At 38.4% G+C, this 25,838-nt stretch overlaps 1 protein-coding gene across 3 annotated transcripts in view; it reads left to right on the top strand.

Annotated features, from left to right (window-relative positions):
- Positions 1-25,838, top strand: part of MYLK (myosin light chain kinase) — a 196,002-nt gene that overhangs the window by 106,898 nt on the left and 63,266 nt on the right. For all 3 annotated transcript variants that reach the window (XM_088168285.1, XM_088168286.1, XM_014871778.2), the window contains 5 exons: positions 6,421-6,558; positions 7,199-7,396; positions 8,583-8,829; positions 16,428-16,508; positions 16,868-17,754. In XM_088168285.1, the coding sequence (XP_088024411.1) occupies positions 6,421-6,558; positions 7,199-7,396; positions 8,583-8,829; positions 16,428-16,508; positions 16,868-17,754 (1,551 nt within the window). The remainder of the gene's footprint in view (positions 1-6,420; positions 6,559-7,198; positions 7,397-8,582; positions 8,830-16,427; positions 16,509-16,867; positions 17,755-25,838) is intronic.

Below are 25,838 nucleotides of genomic sequence, written 5' to 3'. Positions count from 1 at the left end.
AGGGTAGGCAAATGAACAAGAACATTTCCTAGACTAGATGATATCCATAAAATGTTAACTGGTTTGATTACAGGCCAGGTAAAACCCAGGTCTAGTCTTTGGAAACCTTCTTAAACTTTATATCCTCATATGGATATTCTTCTTCAGTTTCAGCAGCAAATCTGGGAAATGGAATGGCACAGAGAAATTATTGATTCTCTTTTCCTTCTCTCCAAGGATATAGCTTTATCTATGTCTTTTACCTTCGAATATAAATAGTTGGTTGTATAATTGCAGTTAAACAGGTACAGGTGCAATTGACTTGTACTAGGTTAACTGTTCAGTGCACCATGAATTTTCCTCTTTTCTGTTAGATATGCACCTTCAACTCAATAACACACTGTTGCTTATCAATATAAATATGTTTACAAATATGCTCAAGCTCTAGTCCTGATCCAGGTCAACGTTTTAAAAAATGCAAATTTATTTTGGCTTAGACCCACAGCTAACATTAAGACTCCTCTTGCAATAACTTTCAGTCTGCAGATACTAAATTTATATAAGGACTTTTTAAAACCTGGATTGGGAAAATTCAAATAAAAGGAAAGCATTTTTTATCACCTTAAATTTCTAATAACACAGGTTGATAAATAATCTGAGTTTTGATATAGTCACTGTAGATAGATTATCTTACTATTAATTGCACAAATACTGGAAGACAGAATAAGAGATTAATGCAAATAGTTTTACATCAAAGGTAATATATCTTTTCCCATTGCCATCTGAATATGCTGAGAATTTTAATTTTTCCTAAGAAATTGAGAGTTTAAATTCTCCTTAATCACTGTGGATTTAATGCAGTAAGAGACTTTTTTAAACATAGATTTGAGTGCTTATTAGAGTGCCTTTCTAATAAAAAATGAACCCTCATGGGTAAGGGAATGTGGTGGGAAAAGCCTATATTCCTTTTGTTTTGTAGAAAATATATGTGGGTATACAAAGTACCATTTACACGCTTTGCTTACTATTTCTGGTCTCCCAGGCTGTGTTTCCCACTGAGTCGTGCATCTTATTACTTACTGTTTCCCAACATTCATACATATTAAAACTTGAGGAAAGGCAAAAAAACAGGAAACTTGTAAGTGTTATAAGGATCATTGCGGTGGACTTTTAAATCCATCACCCTGTGTAACACCTTATCAAAAACCTGTTGAAATGACAGAGAGATCACTGCCCACCAGAAAGGCTCCAGCTAGGTTTATACACATTGTGCCAGACTTTGGCTCTGTGACAAAATTGCTCTCTGTAAGATGCCTTTGAGAAAATCATAGCTCTCTTCCATGTTCTTACACGATTTGTCCTGCATGAAACCAACAGCTGTGGTTATAAAAGCATGGCAGCTTTTGTAAGCTACAATAAAGTGAACTAGATGCAAGGTCTGAAAAGAAGTCATTGAAATGTATCTGTGTTTAATCAAGCCCATCTATGGGAGCAGGAGGCAGGGCTCTGTGATATTCCCCATCGACTGCCTTGGCATGACTGGGGAGGGAAGGGAATTGAATGCACCAGCAGAAGCTGACTGAGGAAGGGAAAGGGACAGAGAAAATTAACTGACAGAGAAATTTTTAGTAACTATGTGTTGATTCTTATATTCTTTGTTTTCATTCTTAAAGATGAACCTACCCCAACGTGAGAGCAGTAAGAATTAAGAGTGATAAGGGAGCTATTAAATGGCTATAGGCGATTAGAGAGCATTAACATAACAGACAGAGATCAGATCTCCTCTTTTTCACATCCAGTTGAACAAGCTTGGGGATGCATAGACACATAATGAAGTCACGCCTTATGCTAATGTCAAACTAAATTTTCCTTAGGTTCCAGATTTCCTTTCTGGTGCCAGATGTGCTGTATTTTTATTGTCCATAGTTTTGGCAGCAGAAATACCCTGCAGTTACGAGAGTGCTTCAGCCAGAAGCCCAGTGACTTGCAGTATCTCAGCTGGAGCTTTACCTCTGCCTTCTTCTTTTCTTTTTGTCCTCCTGCTTTGGGCTCTGAAGCCAGTGTTCCCTGAGACCATATGGTTTTTGAACCCCAGCAGAGTTTATGTGGTCAAAGGGACTTTGGAAGAATAAGAAAAAGCAAGCCCTAATCCTGGCCAGGATTTCCTGTGCAGTTTGCTTATTTGTGTCCTGTTTTCATATCTGCTTCCTTACTTTTTTCCTGGTGCAAGTCATGGATTTTGCTCCTGATGTACGAAACTAGCATGCACCTAAAGTGGCCAGGAAATGTGAATTTCTATGGTTGTTACACTTTTTGAAGCCACCCTTTTGGGTTTTTGTGTATGGTTTTCCTTTAAATAGTTTACTGTCAAAATAAAGCCAGGTGTTTTCAAAGGGAAGTAAAATCACACAGTATCTTTTCAACATAAATAAGAACAGGAGTTATTTGCTTAATCTTGAATGATCAGCAGCCCATCTTTTCACTCCAAAATCAATTTTATTCCTGTTTTTCCAAACAAGACCTGTAAGGCTAAAATTGAAGGAGCCTTTAGGTATATTATATGTAGGGTACTGCTATTTCATCTTAAAATTATGAAATGTTAAAGCATTCATCAGACAAACGCTGAGTCACTGCATAATGCTATCATAAATAAACAACTAAAAGCATTTACAAGCTTTGGAAGAATTTGAATATAGTTAACATTCAGGCTTTTTAATTTGGTCTCTGCACGATTGTACCAGCCCCTTCTGAGAAAATGCAATGATTTTAGACTAAATAACAGAATTAAAACAGACTGTGTAGTCCTGTGTAAAACACCGGTGAGAAACGAAAGTTGTCAGTAGATAATTTTAATTTTTTCTAAGTCTAGAAGTCCATAACATCAAATTTTAAGTAGAGGAAGAAAAATTACATGAAAGGAGCCCCTGTGGTTTCTTGATGAAATAGCATTTATGGGATAGAACTAAAGTCTTTTTAATTGTTGCTGCTACATCCAGAAATATATGATTATTTTTGTGATACTCTGATTAAATTGTTAGTACAAAATGATACTGATTAACATACACTTCTAAACAACAGTAGCAAAAGATTAGAGATTCTCTTTAAAAATATGTATTTTTAGAATGGGAGGAAAGCTTGTGTTTTGAAGAAAGCCTGTTCAAGTTGCCATGAAGTCAGACTTATTGGCCATATATTTGCTGTATCCTTGATGACACACTTTTGTGCAAGAATACTGGTTGCTTTAGCCATGACAGCTTCTAATTTTTGAGCTCTTATTTGCAATAGATTTTTGTATCTGATGGTAAAGAAATGTCTTCACTTCCCTGTGCTCCAAAGAACATCAGCAATACACAGGGAGATGTTTTTACTCCTGCCTTACAACAGGAATTGAGAAATCAGGTTCTTCAGGGACTAAAGAACTAAACTTCAAGGACTAAATCAAAATGTATCTGCATTTTTATATGGTACCTTCACAAGGATAGGAATGTTTTCAGAAAGCTGCTTTTCTATTCTGTTCCAGTACTAAGCCTTGAGTTTTCAGTATTTCAGATTTAATGACCCATCTTAATGCTCTTCTGCATGATTACATTCATTCTCTCCAATGAAATATAGTCTCTCCAGTAACTTTTCTTGTACTCAAGCTCTATTTTTTAAAGCTTTTTACTACTCACTACCACAGACTTCTATTTTTTTTTTACTTGCCATCCTAAGTTTCTGTTTAAGCACAGAACTGGTCTTCATCCAGGAGGTCAGCATAAACCTATGTGGTGCTTTAATTTAGTGTAAGCACTATTATTTTTTAAGATTTGTGCAGTGGTGAGGCAGGTTCTGGCCCCCTTCATTTCAGTTTGACACTTTCCCTTACAAAGAGTGAGTGCTGATCAGTAGCAATGGCAAGTTGGTTTTCATCCTTTCAGTCCTACAGTTTGCTCTTTTTGGAGTCGATGCCTGCACCCCCAGTAATCTTGATGTCCCTCATATTAGTGGGTCTCCTCACTACCACAGGATACATCTGCCTGAGATAACTTTAAAAACTGAGGCCCAGATTTTTTGATTCATATATGCAATTACTGTGAATTATTTGCTTGCTTCCATGTAATGTTTATGCAGTTCTGTGCAAGAGGGTGGTTTTATTCCAATACATGAATTTTTTATGTCTGCAGCACATGTTTTGGAGGAGTTAGCATTGCTGAGAAATTTCTTATGGGAAATGATTCTGCTCTGTTTCTTCTGTAGTTGCTCACACATTTCTTTGTAATAAGCTGAGGCTGTTACCCTGTATTGTCTTCCTTGATAATAAAAATCCATTTATTTAGACAACATGTAGAATGTATGTGAGTACAAGAGAGCAAAGAGCCAGTTGTGAGGGATGTAAGTGCTGCTCAGACTTAATGCTGTTTGTACCAAGGCTCTGGGAGAATTGCTGCTAGAACCACTATGAGCAAATTTGATCCCTGGTCACTAGTAAATTTCGTGAGAGTTGGTTCCAGTCTTTTTTTGTTTACCTGTCCTTCCCTGAAGACTTGAACTTTTCTGAGATCTGTTGCTTTGTTGGTCTAGAGCCACACTTCTGCTTTTGTTTTTCTTCTGCTTTCCTCTTCTTGTGAATCCATCTTCCAGATTTGCAGTGTTACTAGTTATTTCAATAAAAAAGGATAACAAGGATAACAAGGACTTTTTTTAAGCATGCTTTTTATTCTTTTTTTTCCTATGCCTCTTTCCTGTCTTACTATTTTATTGGTTTTTTTCCTTTTCTTCCTTTCTTTTCTTTTTCTCCTTTTTTTTTTTTTTTATTATGTGGATTTCTTTTTCCCCCACATTTTGTGAGACAAAGTTATACTTTGAGGGACAAAGGAATTACCTGCATGGCATTTGAGCAGTGAAGGAGCACGTGCTGATATTGCTTAGTACAGCAGTTGTTTGAAGTTTTTTCTCTGAGTGAACATTACAGAACAGAGGGCTATGGTGAACCACAGGAGTTTGTTTCTGTAGATGAGTTTCACCCAACTTGTTGGCTATTTTCTGTAAAGCATTAGTCACTTCCAAGCAGGTGCTGTGGGAAGCCCTAGGACTGATCAGTGTGATCTGATGGTGAATCAGGCCCTTCAGAGTCGTGCTTCCATAACACCAATCCAAATGGATCTCACTTGTATTTCCATTCTCCCCTGCATCAATGTCTCCCTGCTCAGTGCCAAGAAAAGACCTGTGGCATGAGCCAGTGAGACAGTACTTTGGCTAGAAAAGCTTTGCTAGAGAAGAGGAAAAACTTCCCCTCCAGGCTGCTTCCAAATTTATGTTGAGCTCAAATTACCCCAGCACAAACTTAACTTTTTACCTCCAGGAGGTTCAGTGGGATTTCTCAGTGAGTTGCTGTCTTTTTTTCTAATCACTAATTTTATGAATTGTAGTTTTTGCTCCAGCCTGGCACTTTCTGTTGCTGTGACACTATTTTGGATGAGCATGATATTCCCTTGAAAATTCTGAAGGTAGGGATAAGCAAAATAAAAATATTTTCACATGTGGATAGAATGTCGGGTTGGAATTTTAAAGGCAAGACGTAAGAGGACTGAACACAAGCTAAACCAAACAAAAAGTGTATCCAAGGGACCAATAAATATTTATGACTTTTTACATTTGGTCATGATCACTGCTTGGGCTTCAGAAGTGTCTGTGCTCAGGTTTTTAGAGCAGGACTAGACTTCCTGGTCTGGTTTACCATATAGATCACAGTAAAATGGTCTTGTTTCATAGACTCTGAATGACTGTGGCTACTGGAAACAACATATCACAGATAGACTTAAGAGTGAATTATTTAATTCCAAATTCCCTCAGCACTTGATTGTACAGCCTCAAAAGAAAAAATTTAAAAGCTCTAATCCAACAGTGTGTTTTGTGATATATATTGATAACCTCAGGTCTAAGTCTTTCTCATCATCAATCAATTGCTGAAGTGAAGTACAGGAGAGGAGTGTGGTGAATTCAAACCTGTTGGATATTGACCACCTAACAATCTAAATGGTTTATAATTTCTTACAGAGTTACAAATCCTGTGCTTCAGTCGGTTTTCAGATTAATTTAGCACTGATTACAGGCATTGAATTTTTGGTTACAAGTTTTTAGGTTGCTTTGCTTGCCTTTTTTTTTTTTTCACCTGAGCATGTGTACTTGGGGAAAAATGAGTAAAATTTCTCAGTGATACTCTCTGATATCTGTTAACAATGATTTGAGAGGATTCTCAGAAGGAGAACAGTTCCTTTCCTATTTTTTGTCTTTGTGCTTGGAATACTGACAAGGCAAAACTGCTACATTAGGTGGTTTTTTTGCCTTCTGAGAGCTGAAGGAAAACCACTGTCTCAAAATCATGTTGATCCTAAGGTTAGTTAAAGTTTGTCATTAAAATTCCAGTAAGAGACCCCTTTTGTTCTTATTTTGACTTCACAGAAAAGAAGAGCAGCAAGAAGGCAGAGAGTGCACAGGCTGCAAAGTTAAACAAGACTTTTGCACCCATCTTCCTTAAAGGCCTTACTGACCTCAAAGTAATGGATGGAAGTCAAGTGATAATGACTGTGGAGGTATCAGGTGTGTAGCTATAGTACAGTATTATTTAAAAAATTAGAATCCTGCTGCAAAGTGTGTGGGTTTTTTCCATATTTTTAGCAGGTGTCTTTGTATTTGGAAATAATATTTCTAGGAACCAGTTTTTTAAAAGCTAGGTTGGTCTAATGTGATCTTCAGCATGACTGAACACTGTCCATTGTTAACATCTTCAGACTGTAGAAATGTTTCTTAATTGGAAGGATATAATGATGTAAGTTTAATATGAGTCCTCTTGTTGAATTGGACTTGTAATAGCTTTTGTTGTGTTGTTTTGTTGTGTGTATGAACTTTGGTATCAGAAACTCTTAATAACCATCTTTGTGGTGTCTAGAACTCATTCTCCCACTCTGTTGTAAACATGCTTCCCTTATTCATTCAGACTATTTCACATTACACAGCACTGACAGAGTTAATAATAGAAATTCCTGAATGTTTTGAAGATGAAATTGCAGAATCAGATTAAAAAAAAAAAAAAAACAAAAAACAAAAAACAAAAAACCCCACCAAAACAAAACAAACAAACAAACAAAAAAAAAACCCACCAAACTTGTTCCTTTTCTGACTCAACATATGGTGGAGGTTTTTTTGTGTCTCAGATTTTTGTTGCTTGCTTTGTTTTTAGCTAACCCAGCTCCTGAAATTATCTGGCTGCATAATGGGAAAGAAATCCAGGAGACAGAAGATTTCCACTTTGAGAAGAAAGGCAATGAGTACAGTCTGTACATCCAGGAGGTATTTCCTGAAGACACAGGCAAATACACCTGTGAAGCCTGGAATGAAGTAGGAGAAAGTCAAACACAGGCTACATTGACAGTTCAAGGTATAATGTTCCTCTTCACCTTATAAAATGGTGAAAGAAAATTTTATTCTAATGTGCTGGAGGAATGTCTGTTTAAAATACATGAGTGTTTATAAGGCTTGTTGTGAAGGACGCTCGAGTTCTCAGTCTCTGCATCTGAATTAAAAAGGATACTGAGCAGAAGCAGCTTTAAAAAAAATCTTTTCACTCTGGAACATTATGTTACTATTTCAAAAATGCATTTCTGAGTCCTATTTCTAGGGACAGTGCAAAACTTCTGCTACATGCAGCTTCAGATTATAATTATCAGGCTTACTTAACTATGGATTAAAGTAAACTTTTTAATATGTTTTTGTTTCTAACTGAAATCCCTAGTATTTGAAAAAGCTTTCTAGAAGCTAGGTGTCCTGGCTTTAATGTTAGCTTTGTAGTGGTAGCAGGTAAGGAAGACATGATTTCTGCAATCTGAGAACTAGCTGCAAAAAATTTGGCTTTGAATCTCCTCACATGATGTTAATCCCACAGCAAACATTCAAGTACCAACAAACTTCCTGTGACCAGGCACACACTACTTTTGTGACAGTGACTTCTTTTAGTATTATTGAATATTGACATTTTCTCTTAGCTACTATTGAGGGCTAGTGGAAATCACTGTGAGGCTTTTATTGTTTTTAATGTAGAATATCTTATCTGCAGTGTTTGAGAGAGCTGTTTAGTCTGTTGTCACTGTCTGCTCTGAATTCAGACCTTCCTCTCTCCTCCAGTTCCCCCTGAGATCCAGCCTTGGGGTTAGTCATCTATATTAAATGCAATTTTATGCAGTTGTTAATGATTATTTATTGCATGAGCTCTCAACTGCACAGCAGTCACAGTGCTGTTACTTGCCCTTAAAGCTATTCCTACCCGTATTCTCTAAGGACAAATCTCCAAGATTCCTTTTAGGGCAGCTTTAAAGTCCCTTTGTTTTGCTCTTAATATAAGCTTGGATCGAGCCAGTAAAGTGCCAAGTAAATGATTAATTTTAGTACGAACACAAGTTACTTCCAAAATTAAAGTCTGACTTATTCTCAGATTAAAAACTTATACCCTGCATGTTCAAAATAACTTTCCTTGCCTGTGATTGCTTTCCCTGAAATTAGTTAGCTTAGTGGTGACATTCAAGCTTGGCATTTTCTTCTGACATGTAAACTGTGTTTGTAAACTACAGAACCTCAGGATGGTATTCAGCCATGGTTCATTAGCAAACCAAGATCAGTGACAGCAGCTCCTGGGCAAAATGTCCTGATATCCTGTGCCATTGCTGGAGATCCTTTCCCCACTGTTCACTGGTTTAAAGATGGGAAAGAAATAATGCCGGGAACAGCATATGAAACCCTGCAAAATGAAGACATCTTCACACTGGTCTTGAGGAATGTGCAGTCTCGTCATGCAGGGCAATATGAAATTCAGCTCAGGTATGTTTGCTGTGAAAAAGAAGGTTGTTCCCTTTGACCAATTACTTATATTTACCCTCAAGTTAAAATTCCCACTTGAAGAAGACAGGAGTTCCATCCTATTCAAGTGAAACATTAGGGTACCAAAGGAATATTTCTGAGGGTTAAAAAAAGAACAAATAAAACTCCAAGAGAAGAAACACAAGAAGATTAAGAAAAAAGGACAAAGCAGTATGTTTTCTTTTTGTGATCCTGTAAAACAAAGCTTTGTGGCAGCAATATGAGAAGCAATTTCTAGCAAGGAAAACCACAATCAATGTCCTGAGTTTTGGAGCTATTGTTTATCATGTTTGGCATCTCTCTAGGTATTTGTAAGGATGCCTCTTTCAATGGGAACAACCTGTCAAGGGAGGGCTGTTACACAAGATCCATACCTTTAAGGGAAAAAGTGTTTTCTGGCCATGTTTGAAATGTCTGAATCTTACATGCAAGTCTGTAAGTCTCCTTTTGCTGATGTATCTTTGAAATGAGGCACCTTGATGGTTTGAACATTTTGTCACTGATGCAAAATCTGGAAGAGTTGTTTTGAATTTAATTTTATTTTTATTCTGGTAGAATAACTGTCCTTTAAATGAAGAGTTAGATTTGCTGGCTTTTTACCTTGTAGAAAGTGCCACAGCACTTTCCACTTCCAGTGGTGAAGATTACATATCCCCTATGTGTTTGTAGAAAACATAGTGTAAGACCTTAAAGTGATGTTATCATTCCATGCTATTTACTGTGCATAGATGTAGTTGCTTTACTTGGCTAGTGTTTGTGCCTTTCTTTATTAAAATTACTTCATCATCATGGACATTTGAGTCCATTACACTGGAAGAAAATTGTCTAGTTTGCTCTGCACACTAACTTTTTAGTCCAGGTGCACTAGTCTGAATTGTCCTTTGCCTGCTTGCAAATAAATTACTCATATCTTCTTAATACAAGAAGGGAGGGAATTTCTTAATAAATTCAGCGTATTTAGCTTGTAAACAATGAATTTGATGTTTTATAGTTATAGTATATTTTCCAACCAGAGTGGCCCAAATGTCACTATGTAGATGCCTACTAGCTCAAAGGTATGTTTTCATAAACTATCACAGGCAGACACAAATTAGCTTCAGTATATTTTAGTATTTAAAGTCCAACGAGGTACTCACTTTTCACCAGAAAAGGGTATTTTAGAAAATTATAGCTTATATAGTTTAATATAACGATTTCCTATAATGAAGTTTTTCTACACTTAATTTCAAGTCTTACTAATAACATGTATGTAGGTAGAGCCACATGTGCTATGACCTTCTTGCAAATCAGCTCTTGAGTAGATTTAGGCCCTTTGTAGTCTGCAATAAGTTGTGAACTGGCTCGTTTCAGAACTGGCTTTTTTGCAATTGGCCCAGGTCATCTGGGGCATTCATAATGCTCATTTGGGCAGGTCATGTCTACAGAAATCCTTGCATTTATTTTCCTTTGGGGATCAGGGGTGTTTCTAACACTCAGTACCTCTGGCAGGATTAGAAATGCCAGCTCAATTTCATTCAGGTCACCAAACTCAACAGGAGAGAGCAGAAACTCTGAGAATTGCTGTCTTCTGCTGGTACATTTCCACACTTCAGTGTGTGTGCCCGGGGCATGGGCATCCTCTCTTATGATATGGTGGTGGTTTCACTTCAACTGAAAAGAGAATGAGATATTTCAGCAAAACTTCAGGGGTGGCAGAATGAAAGAGGACAAGGGAGAGCCAAGAGAGCCCTGTGGAGGGTTTTGTTGGGACTGATGTAGGGATTTGACTGTATTGATCAGGTGTAGTTGGTGATTGCTCAGGCCAAACTCATCACTGGAGCCCTTTTTGCAAAGTGGAAGTCTGACGTTATCATAACTCTAGAATGTACAGCTAGAAAATAAATTATTTCAGACAAGTAGTAGATGAGAGAAACTTTTGGGGGAAAAGAGAAAAAAAGTAAAGTTGTAGTTAGAAAACAACCCAGCAGATTACATGCTATTTGCAGTTATTCCCTAATCCTTTCACTGGAGAAATAACTGGAGATCTCACAAAGATCAGTGCATTCATGTTGGCTTTTTCTAATCCATAATGAATAATGCTGTGCTACAATTAGAGCAAAGGGACTGCTGATACCTCATTTTACCCTGCTGTCATTTGTAAAATTCCAGTTAATGTTCAGGGAACAGAAAGTCATATGTCTTTAGGCACAGGTTGTGTACTATGAGTAACAGAGAGGTAACAACCCCAGGCATATCCAAGGAGCCAAAAGCCAGCTGTGTAACTTCAAGTTTGCAATAGACCTGCAGTAATCTTCAGCATTAAATAGTCTTGACTAAATAGCTGTTGAACTGGCCACATTTGTCGTGTATACTTGATTGAGAATTGTTTATATATTCAGAAACAGTTTTCACAGTAAATGAGGAAGAGAGCTGCGTTTTGTGTCTTTCTCTCAAAAACTCCTGTAAAGTCCATTAAAAAGCACGGAACAACTGAGAAAACATAAGTCAATTCACTAAAGAGTTCACAGAGTTGACAGTAGGCTATTTTTAAACATAATCATTTTCATTTCAAATAAAATGTGCAGCTCTTTTTCACATATTAATTTTAGAAGCAGGTTGCATAGCTGCTCTTAGGGAGTCACTCCTCCAACTCTCTTAATTTAGTCTGGGCATGGTTTCCTACTAATGTGTTAATTATTTTCCAATTTCCTTCTCCATTATTCTTAAGCTCTAAATTCTGTCCTAATACTTCCACAATTCTCCTTTTGTGTTGGCTGCTCACAAATTAAAACTCTGGTCTTAAAAATGTGGGTTTAACAAAAGATCTGTTTGACTCTTGCTGGTTCTTTCTCCTTTAGTCAGAGTGAGCTGACAAGGCAATGGAGGCCAGTGTGATCCTGATGTGATCCATCCATGACTGCTCACTGGCTTTCTGTCTTACCCTCCCCTAGCATTATTTAGAATACATCTTTGCTTTGCCTTTTACTATTTAGCAGATTGCTAAGTCTGGCTTTCAGCAGACTAGTCAATGTAGCCCTCCTGGTCCATTTTTAAAACCTACACAGGACTATGATTCCTCTAAACATGCATTTTTCATTTTAACTGTACTAATAATGTTCCATTGAGCCTGTTATGTCTCATGCTTAGAGGAACAGTCTTGCATAAATATTAAAAGAAGAAATTTACCCACTTATGCAGTTCATTTTACAGCCTGCAAAATGCTTAAAATGGAAAATAAAAATCCCTTTCCTTACTCATAAAAATAAAGATAACTATTTCCCCTTCCGTCCTTTGCATCCTTCCAGGACTTCAGTGATGCAGTCACTGGTATCCTATTATGCCAATATGACTTTTCCATGTTCTTTCACTCAGTGTGTACATCATAAATGAAGAGGTAAAAAAAAAAACCAAACCTGTGAGAACTGGACAGAGACAGTGTTTGTTGAGCAAAACCTTTATAGCAATACAGTCAACGTGGGAAATCATTCTTAGTTCCTTAAACAAATCATCTGCTTTGTTAACCTTTGTCTTTTCAGACATTAGGCGTTTTTCTTCTTCTCCCCTACTCCATCTTCCATACAAATTTGGTTAGTGTTGATTAATATTGGTTTGGATAGTTTAATAATCTGTTTAAAATCAGGGGAAAACATTTATTTTATATATCAGTGGTACCTCAAATTCTCTGCAATTCAGGTTACAGAGATTACAAAAAGCACTCCTAGGATTACATTTCATTAGGCTAAACAGTAAATATAGCTCTGTCTTTCTATAAAATTCAGTTTGCAAACCTTGTTTTCTCCTATCAATACATTGTCTATTTCTAGAAGAAAACCATTACTCTTTCTTGTTCCATTCTCCCACTTAGTGCTGTAAAATGCAAATGAAATTATTGTTCTTTCATGTATAAAAAGCTTTTAGCAAAACCTTCAAATGAGATAAATCAGCGCATCCTCTTTGAAGCCAGTAGAGCTGTTCTGCTTTATACTGAAGCACCAGCTATAAGTAGGGATCCACTTTTTTGCCCCTTTCAGTTCATTCTTGAAAATATGTCATTTACTCTGAAATATTTATTTCACACTTGGTAGGCTGGTAGGAAATTTCAGTATGTCCCCCCAGTACAATGACAACTGCTTTTTTTCCTGTTTCTCCAGGGAGTGCTTCCTAGGGACATGCAGACAATAAGTCTCATCTAAGGTTCAGTGAAAATATTTGAGTAGGTTCTGCCAAGAAACTAGTATTTCAAGATATTTTGAACATAAAAGCCATTCCAGGGAAAACTGATCCCACAATAGGACACAGAGCTATTTTTAAAATTGCCTCAGGCTTTGCAGCTGGGGTTTTATTTGTTTTTGGTGGGCTTTTTCATTAATATTCCTTGACATTTTAAAGCTAAGTCCTGTGCATGAGCATTCTACAGAATAGTCCTGCAAAAGTCAACACTTCCAGGCACTTCTTCACAGGAAAGCTACTAAGCATAGGTTTTGTCCATGTCTATCATTATTCCACAATAACAGAGCCATAAAATCTGTCTGTGTCTGGGGTTTTGTTGATAAAATGCCAACAGATAGAACCTCAAGCTGCACAAGTAATATTGTTATTGCCAAGATTCCAAACAGCAGAGACGTGGAAGACTTGAAGATGTGCCCATGTACTGCATGACTCTCTTTTTTCTAACTGCCCCTATGCATCTTTGCCTTGCCTAGATTCTGAAATGGCATAAATGTAACAAATCTTTACTAAGATTCTGGAATTATTCTTGATTGAAATTGCTATATAAATCATCGAATCCTTCTTAATTTTTCTTGGCTTGTTTCTCTTTTTCCATCCTGTGATCTCCAAGGTGGGTCAGTGTTCTTAACCTCACCTTTTTAGACTCTGCCACTGGATTCAGAAGACAAAAGTATGTTCTCCCTGCTTCTAAAATCATCATTTTGATTTCACTGGGAGCAGGCCTTACCCTGGGAAGGCTACACTTTTGAACAGACACAGACTCAAGGTTTGTATCCAGTAGTCTCGTTTTCAGCCATTCACTTGAATCGGAAATCATAATTAAGATCAAAAAACTACCTTGTGAATAATTTTTCCATCTAGGTACTTGTATGTCCCACAGTTGCCATAATTTGTAAGTGCTTCCCAAGGTTTTAAAAATAGAAAGAACAAAATGCTCTCCTACTTTCTTACCCCCTCCTTTATTTTCCAAACCCTGTGAAAAATAGCTTACTTTAGAAGGATTTACTTTGCCTGCCTTATTTGCTTCTTCACATATGCAAAGAATTTGCAGAGGGAAAGATGCCTTGCAGAAATGGGTCCTGCAGAAATGCTACCATTCTTCTCAGTGGTCAGGACCACATTCAGTATCCCTGAATTCCTGTCCTGGGACAGTGCTGTCTCTGTTACTTCAACCTCTCCTACTGGTGGCACAATTCTTGTGGACAAATATTTTTGCCAATCAGTCGTGACAGAATCTAAGCAGGGGTGCCTCAATGTACTCTGCAAATTGTCTATACTTCAGCCTGCATGGCTTGTCCTTTGTGAGCTTTGGATTGGTTTAAAGTCCTGAACAGGAGGGCTCTTCAGGTAAACCAACAGCCTGTTAAAGCCCTGCAGCACCAGTGATTGAGCAGTTCCAGAGTGTGTCTGCTTTCCTTAAAAACTTTGGAGAAACGGAGAAAAAAACCTCATGAGTTCCAATAGTGGCAAAAGGGGCCAGTTTGAAATGCATTATATGAAAACAACAGATTTTCAGCAATGTTGCTACCCTACCATAATTTTATGCCAATCAGTATGTTGGGAGGAGCTGATTCGCTATATTTTTATTTATCTTTCCATCTGTCTTGCCTTCTTTCTATTTTTCTTGCTTCCAAATGGAGGCCACACATAAGTAAGAATAGCAGGTCTCCAGTGCAGGGCTGAGTTAAGTACTCTCTGCATTGACTAGGATCCTCTCCTGCCCTTTGGAGGTCTTCTGTTTGGTACTCAGATGTTATCTGTTTTTTTGTATTGAAAGAAACAAATGTTGTGGCTTTCAGTGCTGTCCTCATGGATGGCCTTCAATTTGTCATGTACATATTCTGACTTACTGGATATAAAAGTGTTAAAAACATTTCTCTGGTTTCTTGTTATTAGTAGTCTTAAATAAGATATGTTCCTATCAGCAGGGCCTTTACTTTGCCATCCAGATACTTTGATCAAACCTACCAATTTCTTTGTAGTTTTCATATTAGGCTGATCCACTGTTTCTTTTTCTGAAGCAATAGAAATCAAGGGAAATCTGTCTGAGAAGTTGATGGCACTAATTGCTCTTATAAAGACAAAGCTTTGTGCTGAATCTGTGATTCTGTGATCTGTGTTAATCATCTTGCATTCACTGCAGGTTATTAATGAGTGACATTACAGGGTTTTTTCACCCAAACAGTACCATAGCTAAGAAAGTATTTCCATGCTCTATTTAAAAACCAGACCAGACAATATATTTATGGCAAGCTAACAGTCCTGAGTCCATGTTTTAAACTTCAGAGCTAAGTGGACTTGAAGGTGCTCTTATCTAGCAAGTTCAAAGCAGAACACAGCTGGGAAAACCTGCCTCTCTTGCCTTCCTCCCCTCCAACACATGTGTTTTGCTCATGTCCAAGGAATGTTTTCAGTAGCAAAAATTATTTTTCTTCAAAAAAGATAAATAATCCAGGACTTTCTAGTCCATTTACAAGCTTATACCTAAACTGGGAAGGACAGAAGTGTTTTCACTAATCAAAGATATTTCTAGTCCTTAATCAATTCAAGTCCGGTTTTTTAATAGCAGTCAGGGGAGTGGTGGCAATAGTTACACAACTGCTGCCCTGGGGGAGTTAAAGTTTGCTTTTGGCATCTCCTGTGTTAAGCAGAGAAGAGCTGTTTGGGGCTGGAAGAATGATATATATCTGTGGGAGGGAGGGAGCTGCAGGGGAGCGGGGAGCACTTTAAATGAATTCTTTAATGGGAGCCCTTTCCAGAAGGCATCTGTGGTATTCCTCTGCAAAAGGAAGAATAAGTACTCAGCACCATATATGGTGACACTTTTATGTTTTTTAATATAAACATGTACAGGCTGGAGCAATCCATGTAGATGGGTTTTACTGATTGGTTGGGCCAGAGGGGAGGGAAGGAAATGAGACCCTGTTTTTAATATCTTAACATTAGAAAACTTAAGAGCTTGGGTTTGAATAAATAAACAGTAGGGAGAGTTGGAAAGATTTTCAGCTTTGCAAAATAGCCCTTTCCTCTGACTTGCTTTTCCAGCTTTTTTATTTATTTTCCTTTAGCTTGTTTGTTTGCAGCTGCTTCATTCTGTAAATTGCTTTGATTTTTGTTCAGGGACTGTGTTGTTCCCAGTGCAGATAGCAACAGATCAGTAAAAGCTAAGATAGCTTGGCTCCAAATATAAGGGGACCAAATCCACTCAGTCAATCCCCACAGTGCTGGGCATAGAAAAGGGGAATGCCACACTGGGTTTGAGCTGCTTTAGTGAAATACACAATCACTTAGCTCAGGCAAGTTACAGAGGAAGAAACCCCTGTTTTTCTGATTTCACTTACATATTGCAGGAACCAAGTTGGAGAATGCAGCTGCCAGGTGTCTCTGATGCTGCGGGAGAGTTCAGCTTCCACAGCAGAAATGCTCAGAGAGTGAGTATTTTTCCCAGGGACTTGCATGGGTGGGTTCTATTTTTTGCTCTGTTAATTCCCTGCCCTTACAGACCCAGGCTGGCTGCTGTTCAACCTAATCCCCAAATGTGACCTAACAAATTGTTTTCATCATACAAGCTAAGCACATTGTACCAAGCCAGAGTAGAGAAGATCTTTTTTGTTTGTGCCCTTATATGGCTCCTGAAGTCATCATTGATGCAATAAACTAATGGAGTATGCTCCTCTAATCAACCTCCCCTTCTATAAACACATTTTGTTCCTGCTCTGAGATTGTTCCCTGACATTTTTAAACCAGCCCCTTTCCTGGCTCTCTCTTTCTTTTCTTTTTCGGATCATAGTGGGAGGGAATCAGCCAGCTCTGGAGAGCAAAGAGATGGTGGAGATCATGGTAAACTAACATTTGGTAGAACAAGTGGCTTCAAAAGGAACAGCAGTGTAACCAGAGCAGCTGAGGAAGAGCAGGAAGACGTCCGAGGCGTGCTGAAGAGGCGAGTGGAAACTCGGGAGCACACAGAGGAGAGCCTGAGGCAGCAGGAAGCTGAACAACTTGATTTCCGTGATATTTTAGGCAAGAAAGTCAGCACCAAAAGTTTTTCTGAGGAGGAACTGAAAGAAATCCCAGCCGAGCAAATGGACTTCCGAGCAAACCTGCAGCGGCAGGTCAAACCCAAGACCTTGTCAGAGGAGGAGAGGAAAGTCCATGCTCCCCAGCAGGTGGACTTCCGCTCTGTGCTGGCCAAGAAGGGCACCCCAAAAACCCCATTGCCAGAGAAGGTGCCACCTCCTAAACCTGCAGTTACAGATTTCAGGTCTGTGCTGGGCTCCAAGAAAAAGCCACCTGCGGAGAATGGCAGCGCTGGCACCCCCGCACCAAATGCCCAGAATGCAACCCCCAATTCTCAAGCCCCTGTTGCCAAACCAGCAGTGAAAAAAGAGGAGAAGAATGACAGAAACTGTGAACATGGGTGTGCAGTGGTGGATGGTGGAATCATTGGGAAAAAACCTGAAAACAAAGCACCAGCAAGCAAACCACCAGCAAGCAAACCACCAGCAAGCAAAGGAACAGCACCCTCCTTTACGGAGAAGCTTCAGAATGCTCAAGTAGCTGATGGTGAAAAATTGGTCTTACAATGTCGGATTTCCTCTGATCCCCCTGCAGCTGTCACCTGGACTCTAGACAGCAAAGCCATCAAATCATCGAAGTCTATTGTCATCTCCCAAGAAGGTAAATTAATTGCATTACAAGCCAGCTGGATGGCACGCTGTTATATCTGGCTCTTGATTAATAATATTTAGTTCATTAAAGGTAATGTAATCTTTATTTAAGTCCTGTGCCAGTAACTGTTTCCAGATGCAGCTTTCTTGTTATTTCAGTGGAGTACACAAGGAACAGTATTGTTTGACATTTCTTGCAGATTCCCCTTTAACAGCCTGCAGATGTAAATTTTATAAAGTTGAACTTCTTGCATTTTTAAATGCTGTTTACATTGCTAATGCTGTTTAAGGAGCTGGTACATGATGCTTATTTAAACTGAACTTTAAGGATTTAGAACATTGAAAACATAATATTACTGTTGGTTTACAAATTCTAATTGAAATCTTCTGTATGTTTAATATTTCAGGCTTTTTATTGCAATAAGAAACACAGAAACAAAGAGGGGTTGTGTCATAAAAAGAAATTACAACAACTACAGGTTAATATCAGAGTTGAGAACAGATTTCCAGTGTGTTTAATGCCCCACCACAGGTGCTTCTGTTTCCATTACAAGCACTGAAATATTTGAACTCTAATGGCTTAGTGACTTTTAACTAACTTCAAAACTGTATAGAATTCTATAGACGTCCCTAGAGGGAATACATATTGTTTTCAAACTGCATGATTACTTTATATTTTGTATTTTGGATGATCAAACCCTCTAGACTCATGTTTTTTGCATGAAAGTTAATGTTGTATCTAGACAAAATATATTTTCCTTGGGGTAAAAATAGGGAGGAAAGACAATTGATAGCTCAAAAAAACCTTCTTTACTTCATATGTCTTCCATAAAACTCTGAGGGAATTAGCTGGAGAATGATACCCTCTGGCACATTGTATCAAAAAAGTTCATGTTCACAGTGAGAATTGTAGCTTGACACAGGGGTGTGCACTCTCACTTTTGAATCTTCCTTCATTTAATCCAGACTATTGTTAGTGTTAGCAAATGAGAACCAAATTAATATGCAGAACACTTCAGCATAACCAATGAATCCTTGTGCAGTGTTCCAAGCAGAGTAACACAAGCATTTTCCTGAGGTTGATGTAGTCAGAAATAGCATTGTATTCAGAGAGGCTTGTGGTACTTGACTAGTGCATTGAGGAGATACCAAAGTAAGTAGATGGAGAAAGGCAAATGTTAGCAGGTGCATTGTGTCTGGCCTTTGTCTGAAGTAGCATAATGTTTTTATTTTTTTTGTGGGTACATGTTGATTTTCACTCAAGGGGACTGTATAGAATAAGTGTCATATACATGAGAAAACAATGGCTGGTGGAATTGCCTTTCTTATAAAAAGGACTGACAGAATCAGTCAGTTTAGCTAGCCTTATGCTGGAAGCAAGATTTCAGAGTGAAAAAGAAATTATGCATCTCAAAGCTCCATGACTCCTGTCGAAGCTTCTGAGCTATGGTGGAGCCTCTTAAAGTCCTGAGCTTTTGTCTTATGGTGCTGCAGAAAGCTGTTTTCTCCACTGAAATAATCTGAGCAATTGACTATTATAATCCCCCAAATCTTATTCACTCTATAAAATGGTACTGTGGAGCTGCAAATCGAGGGTAGCTGTTTACAGTGAAGTGACCTGATGTCCAGAAATGCTCTGCCACCTGTCTGAGCAGGGCACAAGGCTTCTCCCATCCAGTTTGTCTGGGCTGGGTGACACTCCTGGTCACAGCACTCCAGGGTGTCATGCATTAATAGTGCTTTCCACTGAGGTCAGGATCAAAGGTCAGTCCTGCATAAAGAATCCACTGTTTCAGGACAGCTTCTTGCAGGGTGTGAAGACACTGTCCTTATGTTCCACTTGTACCTGCACTGTTACACTTGAATCATGCTTAGTAGTCAGTGTTATCAGCACCTCAAAGTCAGGCTTTCTTCTGCATGTATTTGCAGAGGATCTTGGAAAGAAATATTACACAGGGCTGTAAGTTTTGTCCTTTAATGGAAAGACAAGGAATGGAGATTAGAACTTTTTTTTTTTTTAAACCTTAGTACATACCCTCTGGTACACTGAGAGGGTGCATTGCATGATGGTCAATTTTGTTTTTTTCCTGACACTACCTGCTAGCTTTGGCTCTTGGAGAAGAATGTGTTGCTGCTCTCTCACTGTAAGATTCTTTCATGCCAACTGTTAAGTAATTTACTAGGTATGCATAATACTTTAAGTAAGTTCCAGATTTCATAGAGATTCAGTTTTCTCTTTTTCCCTAATTAGGAACACATACATGCTTGAGGGAACCAAGAGAGGAGATGGAATAACTGGAATAACATACTAGAACTGAGAAATAGCAAATTCATTGAGTATCAGGAAATACTGTTCAACAGGGAAACTGTATGGATTAGTCTCATAGATAGTGTTTGGAACAGCTTTAAACACAGGGAACAACAATAACACTGCAGTACACAGCAGGCCAAAGGCAAAGTCCCAGTTTCCATCCTTTGCCCCAAACACTGAAAATGCAACACTGTCACACCCGCAGGTTTACTTCAGCAGCAGTGCCTTTGTCAAAGCTTGGAACAGCATTTAATGGGCCCACGAGGTATTGCCCTAGAGTCATGGTCACCTGAAAGAAGGTTGAGTCTGTGGGGAAGAAGAGGAATTCAGAGCAAACAGACCGAGCTCACCTTAATGGGTGTAGATCTTGCAAAACCATTTTTTATTTCTTTGGTATGACCTTGCTCTTCCTTGTGTTCAGCAGCAAAATCTACTATGGAAGAGGATAGACTAGGTCTGTTCTTAGCCATTTCACCAATTGCTTTTGTGCTGTTGTGATGTTTGGAGGTGACCATGGGGGTTTTTTTCAGATTCACCAGAGGTATTTCACAATAACTTACATGTTCTTAATGAATTGGACACTGCAAAATTCCCTCTCTGGAGTAATGCATCCATCTGCTTCTTAGCCATACTACTAGCCCATCTTAGTATGGAATACTCTCCCACAAGCTGGTCAGTGTAAATAATGCATAAACCCCCAGAATACTACGTATTTGTGTTTTGGAAATTGAATTATTCTTCTCTGTCATTCCCAATAGAGAGAAAAAAAAAAAGCAAAAAGAGACAGACGTTTACTCGTCTCCTGGTGCCAAATATATTGTGAAGCTGCATATATGTATATATGTAAATACATAAAATTCAGTTTCAGGAACATGTGATTAAACACTGACATATTTGGCCAGGAAGGTAAAACTTAGAAGTATACTTGTGTGTAACAGGTTCACAGCACAGGAAAAAACTATGCGTTTTCAGTCACTCACTGGAAATAACTTTCCTTGGCATATTTATCCTAGTTGATAGTGAGTCCCTTTACCAGTAAGAAACAATGCTGTTCACAGGTCTCCTCTGTGCTTGTCCTCCTCTCTAGTGTCCTGACTGACACTAAATTGCCCACCCAAGGCAGTTTAGCCATTGGAGTGCAGGAGAAGGGAGAGTGTTGTCCCTGCTTCTGTGCCATTGGAGAAGCCTGTGTACAAACACAAGCATCAGCATAGTGTCTGACTGGTAAGGTCTTTGCCAAAAGAAAAGCTAAACCCTGCTCCAAAAAAGACCTTTATCTTCAGGCATATTTTATGCAGTATTTGTGCTGATTTCTGGTAGTTAATCTAGGGCTTGCAGTATATTCCATTATTCCAGGGTTAAGTTTAGTTAGAACTCAGAATCTGGGCAGCATTATCCTGAATGTCACAATCACAATAGCTGATATCATGTCATGTTCCTTCCATGTACATTTCAGCTATTTTCCCTTTGAGATCATGAACAGCAGTACACTTGTTCTTCCATTCCTTTTTACAGTTCCCCAAAAAACAGTTCTGTTGGTTGATTGGCATGATTTATGACAAAGTGAGCTCTTGCATTATTTTTCTGACATGGTACAATTTTATTAATGGTTTGATTTTCTATTTTTCTTCTTTTAAACTTGTCAGAGTGCAATTATCTACATTCCTGAGATAGATATTAATGTGCTTGTTGCCCATTAAAGATCAAAATAAATGGTTACTAGCAATAAAAAGAGGGCACTCATAAATTAGAGCATTATACATTCATACGGTATGGGGTAGATGATGCATGGCTAAGAGGCACTTTAATAAGATGCTTCTTGGGTTGAAGTTATGGGGGGGCTTTTGTTTGGAAAAAAAGGTTTTAAGAAGGCTCTAGCAGACATTGCAGTGAAGTTAGACATGTAAGGACTGAGTAGAACAACTTTCCACACAGGGTGAACTCTTTAGAGCAGGACCCATTTTGTTTTACATTTGTATAGCACTGGCCCAGCAGTGCCCTGTGATACTGTCCTGCTGTGTGAACTCGCTCTTGGACAGAAAATCCACAAAGCTCTTGCACGGTTCCAAAAGTTGTTCTATAAGATGGCAGTGAAAGGGTTTTGCACAGCATCCTTAGTAAACTCACCAGCTGAGGTGTAAGAATGAACACAAATCTAAACTCGCCCATTTGCCATTTTTTAAGTCAGCTTGCTCAGCTTTGTTTTGGATAGATTTAGTACTCTGTGACTATATAGATGGAAGAGGAGCTAATAGAGACTCAGATAGCAATGATGGTGTAGCTTAGAAAATGCCCTGAGTTTATATTGCTTTGTCTAAACCAGCATTTTTTTCTCCCCAAGTTTCTTGGCAGCATAAAGATTTGGTAATCTTATTAGCAATAATGCCTTAACAACTTTCTTGTGACTTAACTCCTAAATCTTCCTATCAGTCATGCAAGTCTATGTCTGCCAGTCTAGCTAGGATCTGCCGTGACTTTTTTGTTTTCTTTTTAATTAAATTTGAGCAAGAATTTGGTGTATAATTAACACGACTCTATGTACTGCTGAACGTTGATGCATTTTGCACCTTACAAAAGCTTTTTCAGAAAGTTTAAGGTTAGGGAGATCATCTGAGCATCAGTTTTGACACAACACCATGTTCCTCACAGGCCACATTTCTCTCTGCAGTCATTTATGTCTGAATCTATCCTCTTCCAGAAAATGCATGTAGTGTGGATTTAAATACAGCAAATGAGAGACATTTCCTATAACCATTGGCAATTGATTGCAAAGTCTAGCTATTTAAGAGTTATGTTATTAAATCAAGAAACAAAACAATGCCTTATTTCTAACTTGATGGAAAGGCTTTGACTCTCTAACCAAGATAGCTTTCTCCTTTTTATTGGAACTTGACCTCAAGCTTGACCTAGTAAGTCAAGCTCTTACTAAACTTTCTCTCCATGATGCACTTCATCCAGCCCTTGGAGGTTTGGGGTTGTTTTGGTTTGGCTTTCTTTCCAATACCTCCTCTCCTGTTGCTGTTTGTTAGTTTATTATCCTATTTAGAAAAGAGGAAGCAGAATCATGTGTGGGTATCAGCATCAGTGAGATCACCTTCCTGTGGCTGTCCTTACTGGAGGTTATTGATCCTCTTTCTACCTCACAATGTTGGAACTCATGTTTTTAATTTCTTTATTAAACCTTTAAACCTTCTGAACATACAGCATCCCTTGCTGCCATCAGTGCTTGTCTTTTCACTGTCTCAAGCCCCATTTTCTTTGACTGAATGGGACTCAGCTTAACAAGTAAATGAGATAGTTTAGGAGGACTACCCTGCTATCTTTTCCCTTTCCAAGATTCTTTCTAGCATCTGTAAATTTATAAAAGTTAAATTTATGAGTACTTCCACATCATAGATTAAAATATTTAATAACTTGGGTCCTAGTCTCATCACAGAGGAAATGCACTAGAAACCGACTGAGTGATGGTTTCCTATTGTCAGCTTCTTCAGGAGGTCTTTATTTTGGCAGCTCTAACTCCTCCTAAATCAATGTCATTAATATGATAATGTAGCATTAAATACAAGCAGAATAATGTGATATATCACAGATATTTCAGTAAAAATTAAGAAAATTACCTTTGCACAGATACATTTGCTGGTTAAATGTCTAATGTGAATCATGAAAGTAGGTTTCTTACATTGTTTTCCTTAAAACTCTATCAATTATCAATAATTACATTTGACATTTTTTCTTCTCTGAAATTCATGTGGTTTTTTCACTGTTTTTCCTGTTATCATTGTAACCGTAGTCAATATTTTCCTGGTCAATCCACTTTTCATTTTTAAATGTGACTCTGACACATATTTGAACTTGCCCAGACAAATGGAGATTTATTAGAAAACTATCACTATAAGTCAATGAGTTCCTTTAAAAACTATTGCGTCTCCTAGGCACAATTTCTCACGGACCAGTGTTTATTAATATTTCCTAAATACTCCAGTTTCTCTCAGGTACCATGGGATACAAATGAGAAACCCATAAACTTGAGTCTGCATCATGGGTAGGAATCAGGAGGTTGGCCAGCTAGATGCCAGTGTGGGGAATGAGACTAAGGAGCTGTTTTTTGTTGGTTTGTGTATTTGTTCTATATCTGAGGTTGACTTTCTGTGGAGTTTCATGGAAAGAATGCAGAAGCCTAGAGATATTTTAAACTGTCTTGCACTATTTTTGAGCAAGTCAGAGAAGCCTTTAATAGCTCAAAATTCAAGGGAAAGGCTTTGTGTACCTAAACCAGAGTCTCCAGTAAACCACCAGTTTCTGTGGCTGCTAAGGTCTTTTCTAGAGTTGCACCAGTCCCAATGTCTATGTGGTAGATTCCAGTATTCATGTTTATTCCAATCCTGCACTTTGTGACAATGTTTAAGGATCATCCATAGCCTGGTTCCTAAAGAAAAATGGAGACCTGGGGGGACAAAATAGGCAGCACACATTTTTAGCTGGCTGGGATTTGTTAACTGCCAGGATTTCAGAATACCCAACTGGAGTGACCAGTCTGGGCTTTCTAGCAGTTCTGAGAAAATAAGCTTGTTTCAGGTCTGATGGGGTTTGCAGAGGAAATACCAAATACTTCATTGAAAGACATTTGGCCTTCTAGCCCCGGGAATTGACTGTAGCTCTAACTCACAGAACATAGGCTTGATTGGGAAGTTTCCTGTCCTTATTAAATCTCATCAACTTTTGACTGGGTTTCAGTGGTTTGGGGTTTTTTCCTGGTTTTCTGTGAAAATGAAGTTTTGACAGACATGCTCTCTCAGCCTCCCCTTATAATCCTGATCCAGCCTGGCCAAATCTTTCTGATCCATTGGCCAATTCCATACCTAGTCCTAGTAGTGCACAGTTTCATGGACACCAATGACTACATAAAGGAGAGTGACCCAAATTGTCTCATTTTCCCTTCACTCCTCCAGTGAGGGCTACTACCATTTTATCTAGTGGTAGCAAGAAACCCAGAAATCCCCATGTATTTTGCATGTGCTCTTCCTGTGGAGTTCCTGGGGAGAAAGAAGAAGTGGATGAAAATAGGACACAGATTATTTCTTCTAGGAGGTGGGAGTTAGGAGAAAAAAGGACATGGCCCATGAAATAAAACAGATTTCCTTCACCTTCTTTCTCACAAAGTAACTTCATTAAATGAGTGTTGAGGAGTGACCCTGTGTCACATTAGTCTTCAATGAGCTGAGGAAGGGTTTTTGAGCAGGTAGAAAACTGCAGAAACTAAAGTAACTTCTGCATTGTTCCAGACCCTTAATGATTCAGTTATTCTTAAAGGCCAGGCTCCTTTCCTGCAGTAAGGTGGCCAGAGGGCTCCTTCATATATATCTTTGTTCCATAGTTTATGGTTTTTTCAATGGCATCTTTAGGTTTCACTGTGCAATCTTTTAAAATCATGTTACATAGATTCATATGAATTCTTAGACTGGAAGTTATCTTTGGCTTGTTCTCCAAATGTCTCTTTAAACAGCAGAGACATGTGAATTTATATTTGCTAGATGCCTGCAAGAATACTTTTCTACTGTCTCTCCTCCATTTGGAATGGAACTGCAGCTCGTGACATTTTTGGCTTCAGCCTGACTCATGGAAAAGCGTTGCCTCAGGGAGAGCACGTGGATTTTCTTTTCACCCTGTGGTTGGCTGAGCACAGCCCATGTGAGTGAGGGGTCAGTGCTCTTCTTCTGAGACAGTTTTCACATAATTTCTCAGGGGAAAAGAGTCATTATTTAGAGCTGCTTGACTTTGTAGAG

The sequence above is a fragment of the Sturnus vulgaris genome, chromosome 7 (assembly GCF_052056855.1).
Source record: "Sturnus vulgaris isolate bStuVul1 chromosome 7, bStuVul1.hap1, whole genome shotgun sequence".
NCBI lineage: Eukaryota > Metazoa > Chordata > Aves > Passeriformes > Sturnidae > Sturnus > Sturnus vulgaris.
This window is presented reverse-complemented; position numbering and strand designations above follow the sequence as displayed.